General features: G+C 48.9%; 1 protein-coding gene across 2 annotated transcripts in view; it reads left to right on the forward strand.

The window, feature by feature from the left end:
• Nucleotides 1–21,936, forward strand: part of LOC311103614 (netrin-1-like) — a 51,412-nt gene extending 29,476 nt beyond the window's left edge. For both annotated transcript variants that reach the window (XM_084145211.1, XM_084145212.1), the window contains exons 4-7: nucleotides 1,582–1,731; nucleotides 2,909–2,962; nucleotides 15,458–15,532; nucleotides 21,217–21,936. In XM_084145211.1, coding sequence (XP_084001337.1) covers nucleotides 1,582–1,731; nucleotides 2,909–2,962; nucleotides 15,458–15,532; nucleotides 21,217–21,536 — 599 coding nt within the window. In that variant the 3' untranslated portion in view covers nucleotides 21,537–21,936. The remainder of the gene's footprint in view (nucleotides 1–1,581; nucleotides 1,732–2,908; nucleotides 2,963–15,457; nucleotides 15,533–21,216) is intronic.
• The last annotated feature ends 916 nt before the right edge of the window (nucleotides 21,937–22,852 follow it).

Consider the following 22,852-nt stretch of genomic DNA (forward strand, 5'->3'; position numbering starts at 1 on the left):
CCTACAGTTTCAGTCCATGTACCGTAGAGTTTAGAATCCTGTTTTTAAATGAATGCTCATATAACCCTGGGCATATTTATTGTATTCCTACTGTGTGACGTAAGAACCATAAGAACATTCTAGATGGGAAAGATGGAGGACTTGATTAGAAACATGACTTTTCATTCATGACCTTCTTGTTTTTGTTTTTATTTAGGACAGGATTATTTTATTCTCATTTTATTATACCTCAATAAAAGTTGTCAAACAAACTTGACAAAATGTACTTATACTGCAAATTGAGTAGAAAGAAGACAGAAAAGTTTTAGTTTTTTTTATTTAACAAGTGACTTCTAATATTCATGAAGCCCATTGAATCCCAGCTAATAGCACCCAACTCCAGCCTCTGTTGGACCACTTAAAACTATTTTCAAATTACTCTTCTGCTACATAAAACACATACAACTCTAATGGAGAGAGCTGGGCTTCAACTTCAAACACAGGCTTTATGGTAAACGTTTGGCAGAGCACATGCACAAAACGAAATTCTCACATTTAATGTGCAATCCTCCCGACTAACAACTTAAACAGACAGCTTTGAAGTGTGTTCCACTCTTCCATTAATGGGGAACATTATTCAGGATATATTTGCGAGGAGCTCTTTGCCAAAAAGCTTTAGATTGTAAACTCAATCTGAGAGGCGCACAGGCTCTGCTCTGCCCGCCGTGGATCACAACGCTCCACAGAGAGAACACTGGTCACACACGGCTCACACACACACGGCTCAAACACACACACGGCTCATACACACACGGCTCACACACACACAGCTCACACACACACGGCTCAAACACACACACGGCTCAAACACACACGGCTCAAACACACACAGGCTCACACACACACGGCTCAGACACACACACGGCTCACACACACACGGCTCAAACACACACACGGCTCAAACACACACAAAGCTCACACACACACAGCTCACACACACGGCTCAAACACACACAGGCTCACACACACACAGCTCAAACACACACATGGCTCACACACACACGGCTCACACACACACACGGCTCAGACACACACACGGCTCACAAGCACGGCCCACACACATGGCTCACACACACACACAGACACCCACACACAAACACACACACATACACACACACACACACACACACACACACAGGTGCAGTCTCAAAGTGCTAACAGACCAGGCAGAGAAACTGTTTAGTGAAATCTAAATGTGATATTATTTGATAATGTAATATACTGTTCCTCAATACTCATGCCTGATGGCAAGGCCTACAATCATTAAGGAAAAAGGGAGTAATCGTAATTTGTTTGAGGTTTACTGCTGGTGCAGGTCCCAGTCACCATCTGTGGTGGCCTGGGAGTCACTTTAAGCTTGTTCAAAGCTTACTTTGAAGTTTAGAGAGTCAACATTGGAGGAACGAGAGGCACAGTGAATTGAGAAGGATGCTTTATGCCTAATTGGTTTTAAACTAATACTAGTGAAGACCTAACAGATTTCATCTAATCTACATTTTGTTGATATCATCTCTGTTTTCTCCTGCTCTTTCCTCCTGACAGCGTGTGATTGTCATCCAGTTGGCGCAGCCGGCAAGACCTGCAACCAAACCACCGGCCAGTGCCCCTGCAAGGACGGCGTGACTGGCATCACCTGCAACCGCTGTGCCAAGGGCTACCAGCAGAGCCGCTCTCCTATCGCCCCCTGTATAAGTATGACCTGCCTCAGTACTTAGAGATCTGTCCTCAGACAGACCACACAAGTCAGCCCAACCATAGCCCAGCTAGTAACAACACTGGCCCCATCAATTGGAGTAGTCGCTGACAAGTACTGTATCGCACCAAAACCCATGCTTGTTATACATGAATTCATGGCCTGAGTTCATTTCATTTGGTTATTTCCCCCTGTTCCTTTATTTCTTTGGATGGATATTTTACTGTTTGACCAGAGCTTAAGAAAACAGGCCATAATGTCTAGGCTAACATGGCCTTGTGTGTTGCAGCACCGTTAACAGTCCATCTCCCTATAAATCCACCCAGCCAGTCCAGGGGAATGATGACTGATTTATTTATTCGCAGTATCAGCAGCCCATAGATTCCAGCCTCTTGCCGATAAACGAAACCGCCACACACGAGATGGGCTAATGGGTGGGTAGCACCGCCAACGCAGCTGGCATGACCAGATAAGATAACGCTGATGGCTGGGACACATAGACATTTACATTTGGCTGCCATTTTATACAGCCGTTTCAATTGGTGACATTTCCGATAAAGTTGTATTTGGAAATTCAACAAAGCCATTGTGGAAAAGGAATCAGTGTGATATGTTTGGCCAGGATCCACAGCGATAAAATAAATCGTTGAACCCACTGGAATAGGATTTCTTTAATTTTGTTGGGAAAGTAACAAATGTAGTGTAAAAGTTGGAGGAAATGGGGGTCTTGAAAATGGAGCTGAAAATATTTGGTTTCTCGTATATTTTCTAGATAATATGTTTTAGGTTTAATAGCTTAATATTACATTTTTGTGATATCAAACTTCCTGCCAACTTCAATTTTAACAAGGCCGGGGGGCCTGGCTCTCTGTACCTGACAATACAGTATGCCACGAATACAAGAGAATGAAACACAAATGGGAAACTGGCTATTAATGTGTATTCCAAGCACAATCTCTGTGTCCTAATCAGCAATCAATAACATGACAAGCTATTAAGGCATCCCTGAGAGTATATCACCAATGCTCTGAGGTTCATTTAAGCCCCAAGGAAAGCGAGCAGGAAATTGAACTGAGACGTTCTAACAACTTTGCTCCTTTTTCCACATATGAAGCTGTCAAACTGAGTAGTGATGTGAAATGTCATTATGTTTGTGCTGTGTTCTCTCTGCTACAGAGATTCCAGTTGCATCGCCCACCGCCACCTATATCAGCTCTGAAGAGCCCTTAGGTGAGTTTGTGACACTATTGAGCCATGTAGCATCCACAGAGTATGGCAATTACAAAAGCAAAACATAACAAATGTATTGTATTTTAGTACATGCACAATTCATTTCGGTTCAGGGTCACCTTCATAATTGTAGTATTTTAAGGGTCACCTTCATAATTGTAGTATTTTAAGGGTCACCTTCATAATTGTAGTATTTTAAGTGGATATCTATGTGTCAGGAGATGTTTTTGGTCAGCTCTCTCTCCCCGGCCTCCCATTCTGTATTCCCACTCAGCCTCCAGCCCATAATCTGATTGCATGCTTCATTCACACCCGAAGGTTTTTCAATCAACTCTCGCTGCGCTGAGAGGGAAGAGAACCCTTCCCTTGCTCACTTATTTTCACCCTATTGTTCAAATGCACAGCTCTGAGTCTGCGTGCTATAGTGCAACACTGATTTGAAATGACTTACCACTGTAACATTTAGCTCATACTTTGTCACTGCTCAGTGCATGTGTGTGAGGAGAAAAAGAGAGACCTTGAGCAAAGTATTGGTCTCTAAAACCTGTTGCCTAAGCCAACTTGTTTTTGGTCCAACTTAAAGGGATACTAGCATGCTAGCAGATACCTATAGACTTCCAGTCATTGTGCTAATTCTAGTTAGCATTGGCTGGCGAAACTACCTCTAACTTCCTTCATACTGGACACAGAGACATCATCTGACTCTTGGGAAGTAGAAAAAGGGCCTCATTACCAAAATCCCGAAGTATTCCCTTAAATTGCCATGCATATAAAACATATACAGTACCAGTCAAAAGTTTTAACACACCTACTCATTCCAGGGTTTTTCTTGAATTTTACTATTTTCTACATTGTAGAATAATAGTGAAGACATCAAACTATGAAATAATACATAGTAACCAAAGAAGTGTTAAATCAAAATATATTTTATATTTGAGATTCTTCAAATAGCCACCCTTTGCCTTGATGACAGCTTTGCACACTCTTGGCATTCTCTCAACCAGCTTTATGAGGTAGTCACCTGGAATGCATTTCAATTAACAGGTGTGCCTTCTTAAAAGTTAATTTGTGGAATTAATGCGTTTGAGCCAATCAGTTGTGTTGTGACAAGGTAGGGAGGGTATACAGAATATAGCCCTATTTGGTAAAAGACCAAGTCCATATTATGGCAAGAACAGCTCAAATAAGCAAAGAGAAACGACAGTCCATCATTACTTTAAGACATGAAGGTCAGTCAATATGGAACATTTCAAGAACTTTGAAAGTTTCTTCAAGTGCAGTCGCAAAAACCATCAAGCGCTACGATGAAACTGGCTCTCATGAGGACCGCCACAGGAATGGAAGACCCAGAGTTACCTCTGCTGCAGAGGATAAGTTCATTAGAGTTACTAGCCTCAGAAATTCAGCCCAAATAAATGCTTCACAGAGTTCAAGTAACAGACACATCTCAACATCAACTGTTCAAAGGGGACTGTGTGAATCAGGCCTTCATGGTCGAATTGCTGCAAAGAAACCACTACTAAAGGACACCAATAAGAAGAAGAGACCTGCTTGGGCCAAGAAACACGAGCAATGGACATTAGACCGGTGGAAATTTGTCCTTTGGTCTGGAGTCCAAATTGGAGATTTTTGTTTCCAACCACTGTGTCTTTGTGAGATGTGGTGTGGGTGAACGGATGATCTCCACATGTGTATTTTCCACCGTAAAGCATGGAGGAGGAGGTGCTATGGTGTGGGGTGCTTTGCTGGTGACACTGTCTGTGATTTATTTAGAATTCAAGGCACACTTAACTAGCATGGCTATCACAGCATTCTGCAGCATAATATGCCATCCCATCTGGTTTGGGCTTAGTGGGACTATCATTTGTTTTTCAACAGGACAATGACCTCCAGGCTGTGTAAGGGCTATTTTACCAAGAAGGAGAGTGATGGAGTGCTGCATCAGATGACCTGGCCTCCACAATCCCCCGACCTCAACCCAATTGAGATGGTTTGGGATGAGTCGGACCGCAGAGTGAATTAAAGCAACCAACAAGTGCTCAGCATATGTGGGAACTCCTTCAAGACTCTTGGAAAAGCATTCCAGGTGAAGCTGGTTGAGAGAATGCCAAGAGTGTGCAAAGCTGTCATCAAGGCAAAGGGTGGCTATTTGAAGAATCTCAAATAAAAAATATATTTTGATTTGTTTAACACTTTTTTGTTTGCTACATGATTCCATATGTGTTATTTCATAGTGTTGATGTCTTCACTATTATTATACAATGTAAAAAATAGTAAAAATAAAGAAAAACCCTTGCATGAGTAGGTGTGTCCAAACTTTTAATTGGTAGTGTAGGTTCTGTCATTTTTTATCATTATCATCGGACTAACAGTGTGGCGCCACATATTTCACTGCGGTGAATGGCCAACCTGCTACATACGGTGGCAACCAGCTGCAATGGGGTTTGGAGTCTTGTCAGGAACCCCACACAGACACCACCCTCCAAATTAAGAGCGGTGTGGTCCCCAGGGACCCTGGAGAATGGCGGTGGCCCCGCTCGAGAGGCCACACAAAGGGGACGTTTGTCCTCCCAGCGGGGGCCGGGCCTTAATGAGAGCTGTGGGTGTGATGGCCAGTGCTGGGATTGTGCTGCTGGGCTAATGGGCAATGGCAGCTATCAAAGGGAGGTACGATGAAGGCCTCCAGGGGCCAGGGGGAGACAAATGGGCCCTCGCTACATTTACATGAAAATCAGGCGTGGTCGATATGGACTCGTCAAATTCATTTACTTTGGGATTTCCCTTCCCTTTTTTATTTCTACACCACCCGAAAGCTGCCAGGCGTTTCACTAGAAATGTTTTCTCCACATACATGCACTCCCCATCCCCCTGCCTCCGCCCCAATCCTCCTTTTTGGGGGAGTGCGTTTTTTTCTCCCTCCGCTGTTACCCGGGCAACCTCATTCACACTGAGTATAAAGGGAAAGAAAGGGGAGGACTGGACAGAGGCTGGAAGAAATAATGAAGTTTGTCCATATTCAGGCAAGCTGAAAGGTCCCCTCTCTCCCAACTGCTCCCCCTTTTCCCCTGGCCGACCAGCCCCTCGTCCCCCCCCCCCCCCCCCCCCCCCAAAAAAAAGAGCATGGGGCTTATTACACTGGGAGGGGGAGCAAAACCAGGAGATGTTCTAGTTCCAATTTGTGTCAGTCAGTGGAAAAGTGGAGGGAACAAATGATTTTCATTTTCAGTTTGGCCTCTCGTCCCAGCCCCATCTCCCCCATTACAAAAGGTGCCTGGCACCCTGACAACACGACGGTCGGCGGACATCGATAAAGCTTCTTGGCACGCCTGCGAGCCCAGGTCAACACAGCCTGGTGTCAAAGGGATAGCACCAGACCCAAAAGCAATTAATCATAACTCTATGAGCTCTTTCTGGCCACTGGTTTGCAGCAGGCTCCTCTCAAAGGCCACAGAGAGATCGGCTCCGGCCAACGTGAGAGTATTCTCTTTCTCGTCTCAAGTGTGTTGGATACTGTTTAGGCCCCTGCTAATTTTTGGTAGGCTACTAGCTAATTTCCCTCAGTGACCTCCTTTTGTAAGAGACCTTCCCAACCATGAGTGCTGACACAATGGATGCCAGGACTCTGACAGGCTAGGGATTCTGTGTGGAGAGGTTGGAGGAAGAGAGTGGGAGTGAGCTGACAATAGGATCTGTGTAAAGGCGTCCGCATGCTTCCCATCCTAAACAGTTCGGAACAGTTTGTGCATATACACTGAGTGTACAAAACCATAGGCTGACCAGGTGAATCCAGGTGAAAGCTATGATCCCTTATTGATGTCACCTGTTAAATCCATTTCAATCAGTTTTTTTTTCTCCAATCAGACATTTTGTGACGTTTTTGTTTGTTTTGGTCTTCGGCAAGTTTTTTGTTTCCAGCTGTTCGTGCACACAAAACATTTTCTCGATGCTATCCCAAGTTCGGGAGCCGTGTGTTGGTCTTTTGGTCAACAGTAGGGATTCTTCAATGAAGTTTTTGTTGACATTCAACGATAGACAACTCATTTTCATGCACATTTTGTTCACCTGAGAAATACTAAACCAAATATCTTAGTTAGATATAAAACTGCGCGACTAAGATCTCCTCTGCAAAAACGTCAAAATTAATGACAGATTTCTTGAGGTATCTTAGATTTATTCAAACTATTTTGAGGAAGTGTATACTGGCTACGACGCCGCAAGATGGACAAACAGTACTATTGCCGATTTTTTCTCATTTTTCAAGCGAAGGTCTTGTAAGTGTGATGAGTGTGATAGAAGGAGTCAGGTGCAGGAGGGTAATCACAGAATCCAGAGTTTATTTCTTCGTACACAAATAGTGCTGGATAGCGACAAATGAAACAGGCACAGGGGAAAATCTACCCTGGCAATACAAGGTAACGGTAGCTCCAACAATAACAGGCACAGGGGAAATATCTACCCCGGCAATAACAAGGTACGAGTAGCTCCACCGAGCTACACTACTCTCACAATTAACAATCACCCACAAGGACAAGGGGGGCAGAGGGAACACTTATACACGGACTAATGAGGGGATAAGACCAGGTGTGTGTGATTGACAAGACAAGACAAATGGAATGATGAATAATGGAGCGGCAGTGGCTAGTAAGCCGGTGACGACGAACGCCGAAGCCTGCCCGAACAAGGAGGGGAGGCAGCCTCGGCGGAAGTCGTGACAGTACCCCCATTTTGACGCGCAGCTCCAGCAGCGCGCCGACCCCGGCCTTGGGGACGGCCAGGAGGACGCGGAGCAGGGGGAGCCGGATGGCGACGGTGGAAATCCCGCAACAGGGAGGGATCGAGGATATCCCTCACCGGGACCCAGCACCGTTCCTCCAGACCATACCTCTCCCACTCCACGAGGTACTGAAGGCCCCCCACCCGACGCCTCAAATCCAGGATGGAACGGGCGGCAGGTAGCTTAGTGGTTAAGAGCGTTGTGCCAGTAACCGAAAGGTCGCTGGTTCTAATCCCCGAGCCGCCTAGGTGAAAAATCTGTCGATGTGCCCTTGAGCAAGGCACTTAACCCTAATTGCTCCTGGACAACACCCTGTCATTCTCCGCTAACATCAAAGCGGTGACCCGATCCTGCAGGTTCATGCTCTACAACATTCGCAGAGTACGACCCTACCTTACACAGAAAGCGGCACAGGTCCTAATCCAGGCACTTGTCATCTCCCGTCTGGATTACTGCAACTCGCTGTTGGCTGGGCTCCCTGCCTGTGTCATTAAACCCCTACAACTCATCCAGAACGCTACAGCCCGTCTGGTGTTCAACCTTCCCAAGTTCTCTCATGTCACCCCGCTCCTCCGCACACTCCACTGGCTTCCAGTTGAGGCTCGCATCTACTACAAGACCATGGTGCTTGCCTACGGAGCTGTGAGGGGAACGGCACCTCCTTACCTTCAGGCTCTGATCAGACCCTACACCCAAACGAGGGCACTACGTTCATCCACCTCTGGCCTGCTAGCTCCCCTACCTCTACGGAAGCACAGTTCCCGCTCAGCCCAGTCAAAGCTATTCGCTGCTCTGGCACCCCAATGGTGGAACAAGCTCCGCCAGGACAGCGGAGTCACTGACCACCTCGCGGAGACACTTGAAACCCTACCTTTTTAAGGAATACCTGGAATAGTATAAAGTAATCCTTCTTCCCCCACCCCCCCATAAAAATAAAAAATTAATTAAAAGAAAGGTGGTTGTCCCACTGGCTATCATATGTTGAATGCACCAATTTGTAAGTCACTCTGGATAAGAGCGTCTGCTAAATAATGTAAATGTAAATGTAGGTCGCTCTGGATAAGAGCGTCTGCTAAATGACAAAAAATAAAATAAATAAAAGATAAATAAATAAAAGAACGGACAGAGTACGCCGGGGCCCCCTCGATGTTCAGAGGAGGTGGAGGAACCTCCCGTACCTCAGACTCCTGGAGCGGACCAACCACCACCGGCCTGAGGAGAGACACATGAAACGAGGGGTTAATACGGTAATCAGGGGGAAGTAATAACCTATAAGTGACCTCGTTGATTCTCCTCAGGACTTTGAACGGCCCCACAAACCGCGGGCTCACTTCCGGCAGGGCAGGCGGAGGGGCAGATTCCGGGTCGAGAGCCAGACCCGATCCCCGGGTACGAAGACCGGGGCCTCACTGCGGTGACGGTCAGCGTTGGCCTTCTGACGACGCACAGAGCGCTGGACGTGAACGTGGGCAGCGTCCCACGACTCCTCCGCGCGCCGAAACCAGTCATCCACCGCAGGAGCCTCGGTCTGGCTCTGGTGCCACGGTGCCAGAACAGGTTGGTAACCTAAAACACATTGGAATGGCGTTAGGTAAGTAGAGGAGTGACGGAGAGAGTTCTGGGCATATTCTGCCCATGGCAAGAACACCGACCACTCCCCCGGCCGGTCCTGGCAGTAGGACCGCAGGAACCTACCCACATCCTGATTTACCCGTTCCACCTGCCCATTTGACTCGGGGTGGAACCCAGAGGTCAGGCTGACTGAGACCCCCAGACGTTCCATGAACGCCTTCCAAACCTTGGACGTGAACTGGGACCTCGGTCGGACACTATATCCTCTGGCACCCCGTAGTGCCGGAAGACGTGAGTAAACAGGGCCTCCGCAGTCTGCAGGGCCGTGGGGAGACCGGGCAGAGGAAGGAGGCGGCAGGACTTGAAAAAGCGGTCCACAACGACCAGGATGGTGGTGTTACCTTGGGAGAGGGGAAGATCAGTCAAGAAATCAACACTAAGGTGAGACCATGGTCGTTGTGGAACTGGTAAAGGTTGTAACTTACCCGCTGGGAGGTGCCTAGGTGCCTTACTCTGGGCGCACACCGAGCAGGAGGAGACGTACACCCTCACGTCCTTAGACAAGGTAGGCCACCAGTACTTTAAGATCAGGCAGCGCACTGTATGACCGATACCTGGGTAACCAGAGGAGGATGACTTGTGTGCCCAGAAGATCAGCCGATCACGGATAAGAGCAGGCACGTACCGCAGCCCAGCTGGACACTGAGGTGGAGATGGATCTGTGCGTAATGCCTGCTCTATATTCCGCGTCCATCGCCCATACTACCAGCGCCACAATGCAGGAGGCCGGGAGTATGGGGGTGTTGTCTTTGGACCTCTCCTCTGTGTCATACAGCCGGGACAGTGCGTCTGCCTTCACGTTCTTCGCACCCGGAATGTATGATAGTGTGAAATCAAACCGGGTGAAGAATAGAGCACACCTGGCCTGGCGAGGATTCAGCCTCCTTGCTGCCCAGATATACTCCAGGTTACGGTGGTCCGTCCAGACGAGGAAAGGGTGTTTTGCCCCTTCGAGCCAATGCCTCCACACGGTCAAAGCTCGGACAACAGCCAACAGCTTCCGATCACCAACGTCGTAGTTCTGCTCCACCGGACTGAGCTTCTTAGAGAAGAAGGCACAGGGGCGAAGATTGGGTGGCGTGCCAGAGCATTGGGATAGGACAGCGCCTATCCCTACCTTGGACGCATCCACCTCCACTACGAACGGTAGTGATGGATCGGGGTGGGCCAGTACCGGAGCTGAGGTGAACAGACCCCGCAGTCTCCTGAAGGCCAGGTCAGCCTCAGCAGATCAGCGGAGCCGGGACGGCCCACCCTTCAACAGGGATGTAATGGGAGCTGCGACCATGCCAAAGCCCCGGATAAACCTCCGATAGTATTTGGCAAAGCCAAGGAAGCGCTGCACCTCCTTAACCGTGGTTGGAGTCGGCCAATTACGCACGGCTGAAATGCGATCTCCCTCCATCTCCACACCTGAGGTGGTAATGCTGTATCCGAGGAAGGAGACGGACTGCTGGAAAAACATACACTTCTCTGCCTTGGCATAAAGGTCATTTTCCAACAGTCGGGCCAGCACTTTGCGAACCAGGGACACATGCTCGGCGCACGTAGCGGAATACACCAGGATGTCATCGATGTAGACCACCACACCGCGACCAAGCATGTCCCGAAACACCTCGTTCACAAAGGACTGGAAGACGGATGGAGCATTCATCAAACCGTAGGGCATCACCAGGTATTCATAATGCCCCGTGGTTGTGCTGAATGCTGTCTTCCACTCATCCCCCTCCCGAACACGCACCAGGTTGTATGCACTCCTGAGATCTAGTTTAGTGAAGAAGTGTGCCCCATGCATTGACTCAATCACTGAAGGAATGAGGGGGAGAGGATAACTAAATCTTATAGTCTCCTTGTTCAGTGATCGATAATCAATGCACGGGCGCAGACCTCTGTCTTTCTTCTTCACAAAGAAGAAACTTGAGGAGGCGGGTGAAGTGGAGGGACGTATATACCCCTGGCCCAGGGACTCGGTGACGTATGTTTCCATAGCCTCCGTTTCAGCCTGCGACAGGGGGTACACATGACTCCTGGGAGGTACAGCGTCTACCCGAAGGTTTATCGCGCAATCCCCCGCCCGATGAGGTGGTAATTTTTTCGCCTGTGTCTTAGAAAACACGTGCGCCTGATCATGGTATTCGGGGGGAATGCGCACGGTGGAGGTACCGTCTGGACTTTCCACCAACCGTTGCACCAACGGAAACACCTAGACACCTACCCTGACACTCTCGCGACCACCCCGTGAGAACCCTCTGCGGCCATGAGAAGGTGGGGTGGTGGAGTGCTAGCCAAGGGATACCTAATACCACAGGGAAAGCAGGAGACTCAATAATCGAAAAAGTAACCTGCTCACAATGAGTCTCCTGGGTGATCATGGTGACTGGTACCATGACTTCCTTTACAAACCCAGACCCTAATGGTTGACTATCAAGTGCTCTGATGGGGAGTGGAATGGATAGGGGAACCAATGAAATGCCTTGACGGCGTGAGAATGCCCTGTCCATAAAGTTCCCAGCTGCGCCTGAATCGACTAGTGCCTTACACTGGGGAACCACCATGTGATTGGGAAAGTGGATAGGTAGGGTACAATGCGCAGCAGAGGGCTCTGAACGAGTGTGGGTGTTCAATACCTGGGGTGATGCGAGAGTGCCCTGCCTGCCGCCTCCAGGCCCAAAAGAGCGTTGACTACGACATGTGGTGTACTGTCCCTTCGTGCCACCAGAGTGGCACTGTCGCTGTCGTCCTCCGCTCTCTCGGACGGCGGCTCCACCCAGCTCCATCAGCTCGGGATCCGAGTCGTCCGGGGTGGAAACAGGCAGACCCCTACCAGGACGTCCTCTGGCTGCCAGCAGGTTGTCCAAACGGATGGCCGTGTCCACCAGTTTTGTGAAAGACAACATGGTGTCCCGGCAGGCTAGCTCCCGTCGGACGTCCTCCCGCAGATGGCACCGGAAATGGTCGATCAGGGCCCGCTCGTTCCACCCGGACCCCACTGCCAGAGTCCGAAACTCCAACGCAAAGTCCTGCGTGGCCCTCGTCCCCTGCCTCAGGTGGACCAGCCACTTGCCCGCCTCTCGACCCTCGGGCAGGTGATCAAAGACCGCCCGAAAGAGGCGAGCAAACTCCCTGTTGGCCCACTTCAGGGCTTTCCCCGAGAGGCAGGAAACGAAGACAGACACCTTCTCCCGCTCCGATGGCGCCGGCCTGATGCTGGAGAAGTAAAGCTCCAGTGTGATAGAAGGAGTCAGGTGCAGGAGGGTAATCACCGAATGCAGAGTTTATTCCGTTGTACACAAAAAGCGCTGGATAGCGACAAACGAAACAGGCACAGGGGAAAATCTACCCTGGCAATACAAGTGTCACGCCCTGACTCTGAGGACTCTTATTTGTTGAGTCAGGGTGTGATTTTCCTTGTTGTGTATATTCATTGTGGTGATGTTCTATGTTGGATTTTCTATGTTTAGATCTAGGATGTCTAGATCTATGTTGGCCGGTGTGTTTCCCAATCAGAGGCAGCTGTCGCTAGTTGTCTCTGATTGGGGACCATACTTAGGCAGCCTATGGGCACTAATGGGTTGTGGGATCTTGTTCCGTGTTAAGGTATGTTGTGTTGTGCTGCCTTGGACTTCACGTATCGTTTGTTAATGTTTTGTCGTGTGTTTATTCGTTTAAATAAACATGTATGCTTATCACGCTGCGCCTTGGTCCGTCCCGTCTATAAACGATCGTGACAGAAGATCCCACCAAACGAGGACCAAGCACCGTGCCCAGGAAGAGCGAGTAGCGATGTCACAGGTGGGCAAATTGTGGTCATGGGCGGAGATATTCGCGGGGAAAGGGCCATGGGCAAAGGTAAATGCCCAGGCAGGAGAGGAGAAACGGCGCCAACCGTGCAGACGACAGAGACCCGAGAGGCAACCTCAAGAAAAATTTTTTGGGGGGCACACGGTGTGGACGACGAGGCAACAGGAGGCCGTTAAAGGGCGGATCTGCAGGTTAGGAGAGGAGGCCACCATGTTACGGGGGCTATTGGTTCAGAGGGAGCAGGAGTTATTCGGTCAGAGGGAGGAGCTACAGGAGGCAAAAAGGGAGAAGGAAGGTGTAGAGGCACGGCGAGAGGAGCTGGTTAGGCAGCAGAAGGAGCGGGGGTTTATAAAGGAATCCAGTCCCGCTCCTCGCACCAAGCAAGTGGTGCGTGTTCCCAGTACGGCCCGACCCGTTCCTGCTCCCCGCACTAAGCCAGTGGTGTGTGTGCCCAGTACGGTCCGGCCCGTTCCTGCTCCTCGCACCAAGCCAGTGGTGCGCGTCGCCAGCCCGGTCCGGCCTGTTCCTGTCCCTCGCACCAAGACAGTGGTGCGCGTCGCCAGCCCGGCCCGGCCTGTTCCTGCCCCTCGCACCAAGCCAGTGGTGCGCGTCGCCAGCCCGGTCCGGCCTGTTCCTGTCCCTCGCACCAAACCAGTGGTGCGTGTGTCCAGTCCAGTACGGCCCGTGCCTGTCCCACCGGTGCCTGGTCCGGCACCGGTCAGCTGCTCCACTCCGGAGCCAGAGCAGTCCGCTCCACCGGTGCCTGATCCAGCTCCGGTTAGCTGCTCCACTCCGGAGCCAGAGCAATCCGCTCCACCGGGGTCCAGTCCAGCTCCGGTCAGCGGATCCACTCCGGAGCCAGAGCAGTCCGCTCCACCGGTGCCCAGTTCAGCTCCGGTCAGCTGCTCCACTCCGGAGCCAGAGCAATCCGCTCCACCGGGGTCCAGTCCAGCTCCGGTCAGCGGTTCCACTCCGGAGCCAGAGCAGGTCGATCCACCGTCGTCGGGTCCAGCTCCAGTCAGCGGTTCCAGTCCAGACCCAGACGTCAGCCCCTCTCCAGGTTCGGGGTCTCCCACACCAGGGTCCAGACAGGGCTTGGTACTTCGTGGGAGGAAGGAGAGGGGAAGCAGCGCGCCGAGGTCCAGACCAGACCAGGGGCGCAACAGGGAGGTGGAGAGTAAGTGGTGGTCACGCCCGGAGCCGGATCCGCCTCCGAGGTGGAATGCCCACCCGGCCCCTACCCTGTTATGTTTATGTTGTGCGGTCGGAATCTGCACCTTTGGGGGGGGGGGTACTGTCACGCCCTGACTCTGAGGACTATTATTTGTTGAGTCAGGGTGTGATTTTCCTTGTTGTGTATATTCATTGTGGTGATGTTCTATGTTGGATTTTCTATGTTTAGATCTAGGATGTCTAGATCTATGTTGGCCGGTGTGGTTCCCAATCAGAGGCAGCTGCCGCTCGTTGTCTCTGATTGGGGACCATACTTAGGCAGCCTATGGGCACTAGTGGGTTGTGGGATCTTGTTCCGTGTTAAGGTATGTTGTGCTGCCTTGGACTTCACGTATCGTTTGTTTATTGTTTTGTCGTGTGTTTATTCGTTTAAATAAACATGTATGCTTATCACGCTGCGCCTTGGTCTGTCCCGTCTATAAACGATCGTGACAACAAGGTAACGGTAGCTTCAACAATAACAGGCACAGGAGAAATATCTACCCTGGCAATAACAAGGTACGAGTAGCTCCACCGAGCTACACTACTCTCACAATTAACAATCACCCACAAGGACAAGGGGGGCAGAGGGAACACTTATTCACGGACTAATGAGCGGATAAGAACCAGGTGTGTGTGATTGACAAGACAAGACAAATGGAATGATGAATAATGGAGCGGCAGTGGCTAGTAACCGGTGACGACGAACACCGAAGCCTGCCCGAACAAGGAGGGGAGGCAGCCTCGGCGGAAGTCATGACAGTAAGGGAGTATGTGAGCACACTCGTTCGGTTCGCCTAGCCTCCACCATCTCCACAGGGACACCATAACAGCATAACATGAGACAGTGGACCACAAGTACACTAAAATGGCCTGGCAATAGATGTAAGCTTTCAATCCCTTATAGTGGGGGTAGAGTGTAGACCCTTGGATGTACCTAAAAAGCATTTATTAGATAACATAATTGAGGTCAGTCCATAAACCATGGGAGAGAGAGAATAATTCAAATCTAGATGTTTGTGATATGTTGGGTGTGCTGTAACCTAATCCACCCATTATTTCCCTCTCTTCCACAGACTGTGATTCTCACTGCAAGACATCCAAGGGCAAGCTAAAGATCAACATGAAGAAGTACTGCAAGAAAGACTATGGTGAGTCCACTATGCAGGAATATTATGCCCAGGCGTCGGCCAGCGGTTGAGGGTCAGATGTATTTATTAATCTCAGGCATGTCCACTGCCCAAGCCCCTCTCTGTGGCTTATTCACACTCCCAGGATAAGAGTCATTGCATCAAAGGGAAATGGTCTCAAAACTGAGCCCAGGGGACCCGCTGATGGACAGGCCAGCCAGTATTAGACTGTGAAGTGCTGCTTTCTGGGAAATAAGACATGATGGAATTCAAAAAAAGGTCATGTTCAAAACCAGACAGCTTTAGACTGGTGTAAAGCACATTAACAGATGTATCCAGTCTACTTACACTTTGATTAGTTTATATGCAAAACATATATACATATTATTATCTATCATCTGTAAGCTAGCCACACAAAACCTATGTCTAACATATCCTAACATCCCTGCACTGACATACACTCATTACTATGTGAGATTCACTGGAGGTGGAGGGAGCTGGACAGAGAGAAGAGTGTTTGCTGGGGGCATCCTCACCGCAGGGCCTCTTCTTTTATCACCAAAGATAGAGATCAGTGGCATCAGTGTCTGGGCAGAGAAACAAAGGGATTATTCAACTCTATCCTCTACATCTTGAGCTCATATCAGTTCCTCCACTCCAGCTGAAACTGTCCACAGAGAGAGGTTGGGGCACGAGCCAGCCACCCTGTTGGTTTGGAGAGCTGCAAAACTCCGCTCTGCCAGGCTTTAGCTGGAACTCTTTGGATTTGTTGTCCCACCTTGACGGATGTGTGTGTGTGTCTTAGGGGAGTTGTACCTCATAAAGCCAGGGCTCTGAGCTTCAGAGGGCTGCAGAACAAGCTCCCGCAGCGTCCTCTCACAGTCCCTCTCAATTACAACTAACGGACCATTTCCTCTCCCCTTCCACCTCCCTCTAAGCCCTGTGGATCTGCTCACCCTGGCTCCTGCCCATGGTCTGGGGCAATCACTGCTCTCAGGCCCGCCAGCCTCAGTGGGGTCCAGTATTATTGCTCCATGGTGAAAGGCTGGTGCACCCTGGGAGCATGAGGCTCTGGCTAGGAGCTGGCTCTTAGGCATTTTCAGCAAGCCCCATATTAATAAAATTAGCCAAAGTGCACAACAAATATACTCTGTCATCAATGACTCCACAGGAGTTCATCTGCATCTGAAATACTTCTGATCAAATGTGCCATTACAAATGTGCCAGTATGAAAGCATTCACTTCCAAGCCAAATACAGGTATTACATAGCTTGTGTTTTCATGCCTTGGTTTTTTAGAACTGTTTCACAAATGAAATAACTTCTATAACTTGAAGCTAAAAGGAAATTTGAGTTTGAATGATTGATGATGCTGGCCGCTAATATAGTGTTTCATTGCGCTGTACCACTGTGTAGCCTCCATATCCCCATAAGGATAGTGATTCCCTCCCCTCTGAGGGTTTTCCATTCCATTAATCACAGTAGTAGTATGGTGCAGATCTCCTATCAGCAGATTCATGTCTGCTAACCACTGTACAAATCTCCCCAGCCGCAGCAGCAGCACAAACCCTGAGGCATGTCCAGCGCTCTGCCAGCATGGGAGAACAGATCGTACTCCCTATCACCAAATATCCACTAAAGTTTCCTTTATAAAAGACAATGCAAGCTCTCTTAGACTCCTGGCATGAGACCTAACTGTACAGTAGGCCTATATAATATTGAATATTTTTGTCACCCAATAAATTGGTGATCATTTTGTTAAGCCTTTGATTGATAGAATATTTGTTCATATAAGACCGTATCTGCTATAATCAGGGTTTGGGGATAGTTCACCCATATTACAAAATTACATAGTGGTGTCCTTACCCTGTAAGCAGTCTATGGACAAGGAATGACTGCAATCCATGCTTTGGTTTAGTTTCCCTGGCACTGTTTTCACATGCTAACGTTTTAGCATTTGTGACACAAATCCCATTCAAGTCATGTCAACTAAATCAAAGCATGGATTGCTGTCATACCTTGTCTATAGACTGCTTACAGGGTAAGTACACCAATGTGTCATTTTGTAATTTGGGTGACCTATCCCTTTAATTCTCTAATGAAACACATCCAGCTGCATTGGCCACACTGTTCCCCTTCATAGCTGTCACATGTCCAAAAGCCTCATCATCAATCATAGTTCATCAATCAAACGGAGCGATATGTCAGACTTTTAACAAAGTCCCAATGCATAAATGGCCAAATGTTCTTCTTTTCTCAATCAATATTGTGCAACACAGAGAGAGAGAGACAATAATGTGAGCTCCTTGTTTCAGTTCACCAGAAAACTGAACAGTCAACAGAATCCATATTTTCATTAATTTAATCTTGCTAGTCATCCATAAAAAGAACGGACGCATCTATAAATCACAAGACTGATTCATGTCCCCTGTAGCTCAGTTGGTAGAGCATGGCGCTTGCAACGCCAGGGTTGTGGGTTCGTTTCCCACGGGGGGCCAGTATGAAAATGTATGCACTCACTAACTGTAAGTCGCTCTGGATAAGAGCGTCTGCTAAATGACTAAAATGTAAATGAAAAGCAGGAGGTTCCTATTGGTTTCTCCGGAGTTCATCAAAAAAGCTGAGCACTGATGATTCTCCTGTGGCTGAGCTGGAGCTGTATGGAGAGACCATTCCTCAGGGGGCTTTTTCTCTGCCTCAATCTAATTCATTTCTCAGGGCTGTCCCTGGGCCTTTGTGGGGTTCACAGTGTCTCTGTTCTTGGGGGCCACGACCCCCCTGTGTGAGTGGCGCTGCGGGCCTCCCGGGGTCGCGGGAAGAGGCCCCATGTTTAAACACAGTGGTGCACTCTGCCGGCTCTGAGCATTCCACAGGGCGCAAACAGGTGGTAAATTAGGCCGACGCTGATGGATTGCCACCCCGGAGAGAAAGAAATATGTTGTGTTTATTCATTTTTGTTTTCCATCTTGGTCGTAGCTACGGAGACGGCTGCCACAAAGGGTTATATTCTGGGCTGACACCCCTCCAGCGGGGAGGACAATGAATCAAAGAGCTTTTGCAGACGTTCAGGGCCAGCGGTGAAAGGAAGGGTCACACAGCCCCGTCACCCAGCAGCCCCTGTGAGCTCACCCTGGGGGCAGCAGGGCCCAGATCAGTCACTCAGCTGATAACCAGATGGGACATGGGCCTCAGTATTGAAATTAAACACCCTCTAATTTGATTAGAGCCCCCTTGTTGGCAGTGTGCAGGTCAAGCCCCAGCACACTGCTCAGAGAGGGGACCCAGCGGGAGGCTTGGCAGGCATTGTGCTATTAAACCCTTCTCTTTCTCCCTCTTCCTCTCTCTCCCTCTTCCTTCCTCTTCCTCTCTCTCCCTCTTCCTCTCTCTCCCTCTTCCTCTCGCTCCCTCTTCCTCTCTCTCCCTCTTCCCCTCTCTCCCTCTCTCTCCCTCTTCCTCTCTCTCCCTCTCTCTCCCTCTTCCTCTCTCTCCCACTTCCTCACACCTCTTCTCCCTCTTCCTCACACTTCCTCTCTCTCCCACTTCCTCGCACCTCTTCTCCCTCTTCCTCGCACTTCCTCTCTCTCCCTCTTCCTCGCACTCCCTCTCTCTCCCTCTCTCTCCCTCTCTCTCCCTCTTCCTCTCTCTCCCAATTCCTTGCACTTCCTCTCTCTCCCTCTTCCTCACACTTCCTCTCTCTCCCTCTTCCTCGCACTTCCTCTTTCTCCCTCTTCCTCGCACTTCCTCTCTCTTCCTCTTCCTCCCACTCCCTCTCTCTCCCACTCCCTCTCTCTCCCTCCCTCTGTGCCACCCTGCTAAGATGGTCCAAGTAGTACTGATGTACCCGATTGTCTGCTAGAAAAACAGATGTTTAGTTTCCTAGATCTCCATTCATGAGCTCAGTTCAACACCAGCCCCATGGGCGTTTTGGACTTAATTGGGTCAGGAGCAGGACTGAAGCAATGTGCAGAGGTTTGAGGACAGAGGGTTCTGCATTGGTGTCAGACAGCATAGAGTTGAGTCTGGTCCATTCACCCGGGGAGCTAGTTAGCCAGTCGGTCAGTAAGAGCGACCCGGAGAGAAGAGGGCTATCTCTGCTGGATTCTCACGCTGCTCTTGGATGGGGCTCTGGGAGCAGAACCCGGATAGCTCATGAGGTCAGAACACATCCCGATTCTTCTGGAAGCCTCTCTGTGGCTGGGAAGATAAATAGTGGCCCACTCCACCCCCCCACACACCCTTTATGTGTTTGGATGAAGGAGTAGGCTCCAGCCCAGAGACACATTGTTAATGAATGGAAGGACTGTGAGAGCATGCTCTACTCAGCCCAACAGGCCTCCTTTCTTCTGAAATTGTGTACAATTTGCTCACACCAGCAGGCCCCCCCTCCCGTTCTCTTAGAACGTTCCAGGCTGTTATGGGGGACAATCGATGCGGCTCGCAATAGAGAACGTTGGCATTCAGAGAGAGACAAGTAGAAAAAAATACTTCCTGTGCTATTTTCAGACACCTATATTTTTCTAACATTAGCCCACACACAGGTGTGTGTGTGTGTGCGCACTCGTGTGTCTGCGTGTGCATGTATGCATTTGTGTGTGTGTGTATATTTATTAGTGTGTGTGTGAATCTTGAGAACATTTCACACCATCCACACACTGTTTTCCAAATTGGGTCAATTCAAACAATTGTGAGTGGACACTATTCAGGTTGGTTCATTTTCCCCCTACTTTAGTCCAATCGTTAATAGCACATTCCCAGCTAAACCACTTTACCTCAAGCACAGATTAGCTCCTACCCCAGTCAGTTCAGTTGTTTCCCCCTTGTTGCGATGACTGAGGCGTTTTTGCAATCAGAGTGATGAAGTAATGGTAGATTTATGTGACAGAGAAATCCATGCAGGGGAGCTGCTGCAAGGGGGGGTCTGTATTTCTGTCTGCTCTAAGGGGCCAAATTCTTGGGAGAAAGGTTCAATGGCTACCAGGTCCAGGTTGCTCTAGCCTAGGGTTCTTAAGATGTGCAGCATCCTGCTTAACACCTGAAAGGCCATTCTATCAAAAGCACAAGAATGGCTTTGCTTCAGAGCTTTTACCTCAAACAGATGTGGTATTCTTTTAGTAAAGGTTGAATGCTGCATTTTCACTGTTGGACTTTCTGAGTTGAATCCAGTATACTCGCCACTTCTTTTTCTCCAGGCTTGTCAGTTGAGGAAAGGAAAGTGTTTCTAAGGATACGTCCACAGTAGTCAAACATTACAGCCAGTCTCAGGGAGGTGCTCATTCAAATGTACTCAGCGGGCACCCATTGTCTTTTCCCTGTGGAGCACTATGGCAACTGTTGCTGTAATACGGAGTATGCTAGCCAACACAACAAGGAGAGGTCAGGGGTGATGGCTGAGGGGAGGGACCAGGGGGAGCAATCCAAACAGACTGGGTCAGCAATTCCTGAATCATACTCAAACATTGGAGCAGTTATTGGAGCTATAGTAAAACAGGACATTTACAGCTGAGCGGTCACCCCCAGGCCAGTCTGGACCCCAGGAACAGAAACCCACAGGCTGCTATGGATTCCCTGCTTAGTTACCCTGTGTTTTATTAAGAGGGATCTATGTTTTACTGTACATTAACTTTTAACTGGATCTCTTATACTCAAGAGTTGCTTGCTTTATTGTGACATTTTCACATTCACTCCTTCTTCTCATTGGTCATCCAGCTGTCCAGGTGCACGTCCTCAAAGGAGACAAGGCAGGGGAGTGGTGGAAGTTCACCGTCAACATCATCTCCGTCTACAAGCAAGGAGAACAACGCATCCGGCGCGGTGACCAGCTCCTGTGGGTGCGTGCCAAGGACGTGGCCTGCAAGTGCCCCAAAATCAAGCTTGGCAGGAAGTACCTGCTGCTGGGCACGGATGATGACTCCCCTGGGCAGAGTGGCGTGGTGGCGGACAAGGGCAGCCTGCTCATCCCCTGGAAGGACCTGTGGGGCCGGAGACTGAGGAAGTTCCAACAGCGCGACAAGAGGGGCAAGTGTTAAGAGGAGCCAGAGAGGAGAGAAAGAGAGGGGGCTCACCTCGAGTCTGAGGAACACAGGAGGAGAGAGAAAGAAGGAGGAAATACCAGAGGGAGAGAGGAAAGAGGGTGAGATGAAGTGAAAAGAGAGAGAGAGAAAGTGACTGAGTGCTGCTGCTTTGAGTGGAAACAAAAAGAGAATATTAGTGGTTTTAGAAACATTTGTGTGAAGGAGCTCTTTTTACAGTTGTTGTTCTGTTTGTCCTTCAAGGTTTGTTTCGTTGTGGAATTGCAGAGTTTGCACCTAATATTTCAAATAAGTTACTTATTTTTTGTTTTATTCATGATACTGTTATTTTTATATTTCCAGTTCATTTTTACAGAACATCAGAAAACAATCTACTGTATCACATTTCTGTGTTTAAAGAGGCTCTTATATATATATATATATATATACAGTGGGGGGAAAAAGTATTTAGTCAGCCACCAATTGTGCAAGTTCTCCCACTTAAAAAGATGAGAGAGGCCTGTAATTTCCATCATAGGTACACGTCAACTATGACAGACAAAATGAGAAGAAAATTTCAAGAAAATCACATTGTAGGATTTTTTATGAATTTATTTGCAATTTATGGTGGAAAATAAGTATTTGGTCAATAACAAAAGTTTCTCAATACTTTGTTATATACCCTTTGTTGGCAATGACACAGGTCAAACGTTTTCTGTAAGTCTTCACAAGGTTTTCACACACTGTTGTTGGTATTTTGGCCCATTCCTCCATGCAGATCTCCTCTAGAGCAGTGATGTTTTGGGGCTGTCGCTGGGCAACACGGACTTTCAACTCCCTCCAAAGATTTTCTATGGGGTTGAGATCTGGAGACTGGCTAGGCCACTCCAGGACCTTGAAATGCTTCTTACGAAGCCACTCCTTCGTTGCCCGGGCGGTGTGTTTGGGATCATTGTCATGCTGAAAGACCCAGCCACGTTTCATCTTCAATGCCCTTGCTGATGGAAGGAGGTTTTCACTCAAAATCTCACGATACATGGCCCCATTCATTCTTTCCTTTACACGGATCAGTCGTCCTGGTCCCTTTGCAGAAAAACAGCCCCAAAGCATGATGTTCCCACCCCCATGCTTCACATTAGGTATGGTGTTCTTTAGATGCAACTCAGCATTCTTTGTCCTCCAAACACGACGAGTTGAGTTCTATTTTGGTTTCATCTGACCATATGACATTCTCCCAATCCTCTTCTGGATCATCCAAATGCACTCTAGCAAACTTCAGACGGGCCTGGACATGTACGGCTTAAGCAGGGGGACACGTCTGGGACTGCAGGATT

This window comes from Coregonus lavaretus (genome assembly GCF_964263955.1).
Source record: "Coregonus lavaretus genome assembly, chromosome: 28".
Lineage (NCBI taxonomy): Eukaryota > Metazoa > Chordata > Actinopteri > Salmoniformes > Salmonidae > Coregonus > Coregonus lavaretus.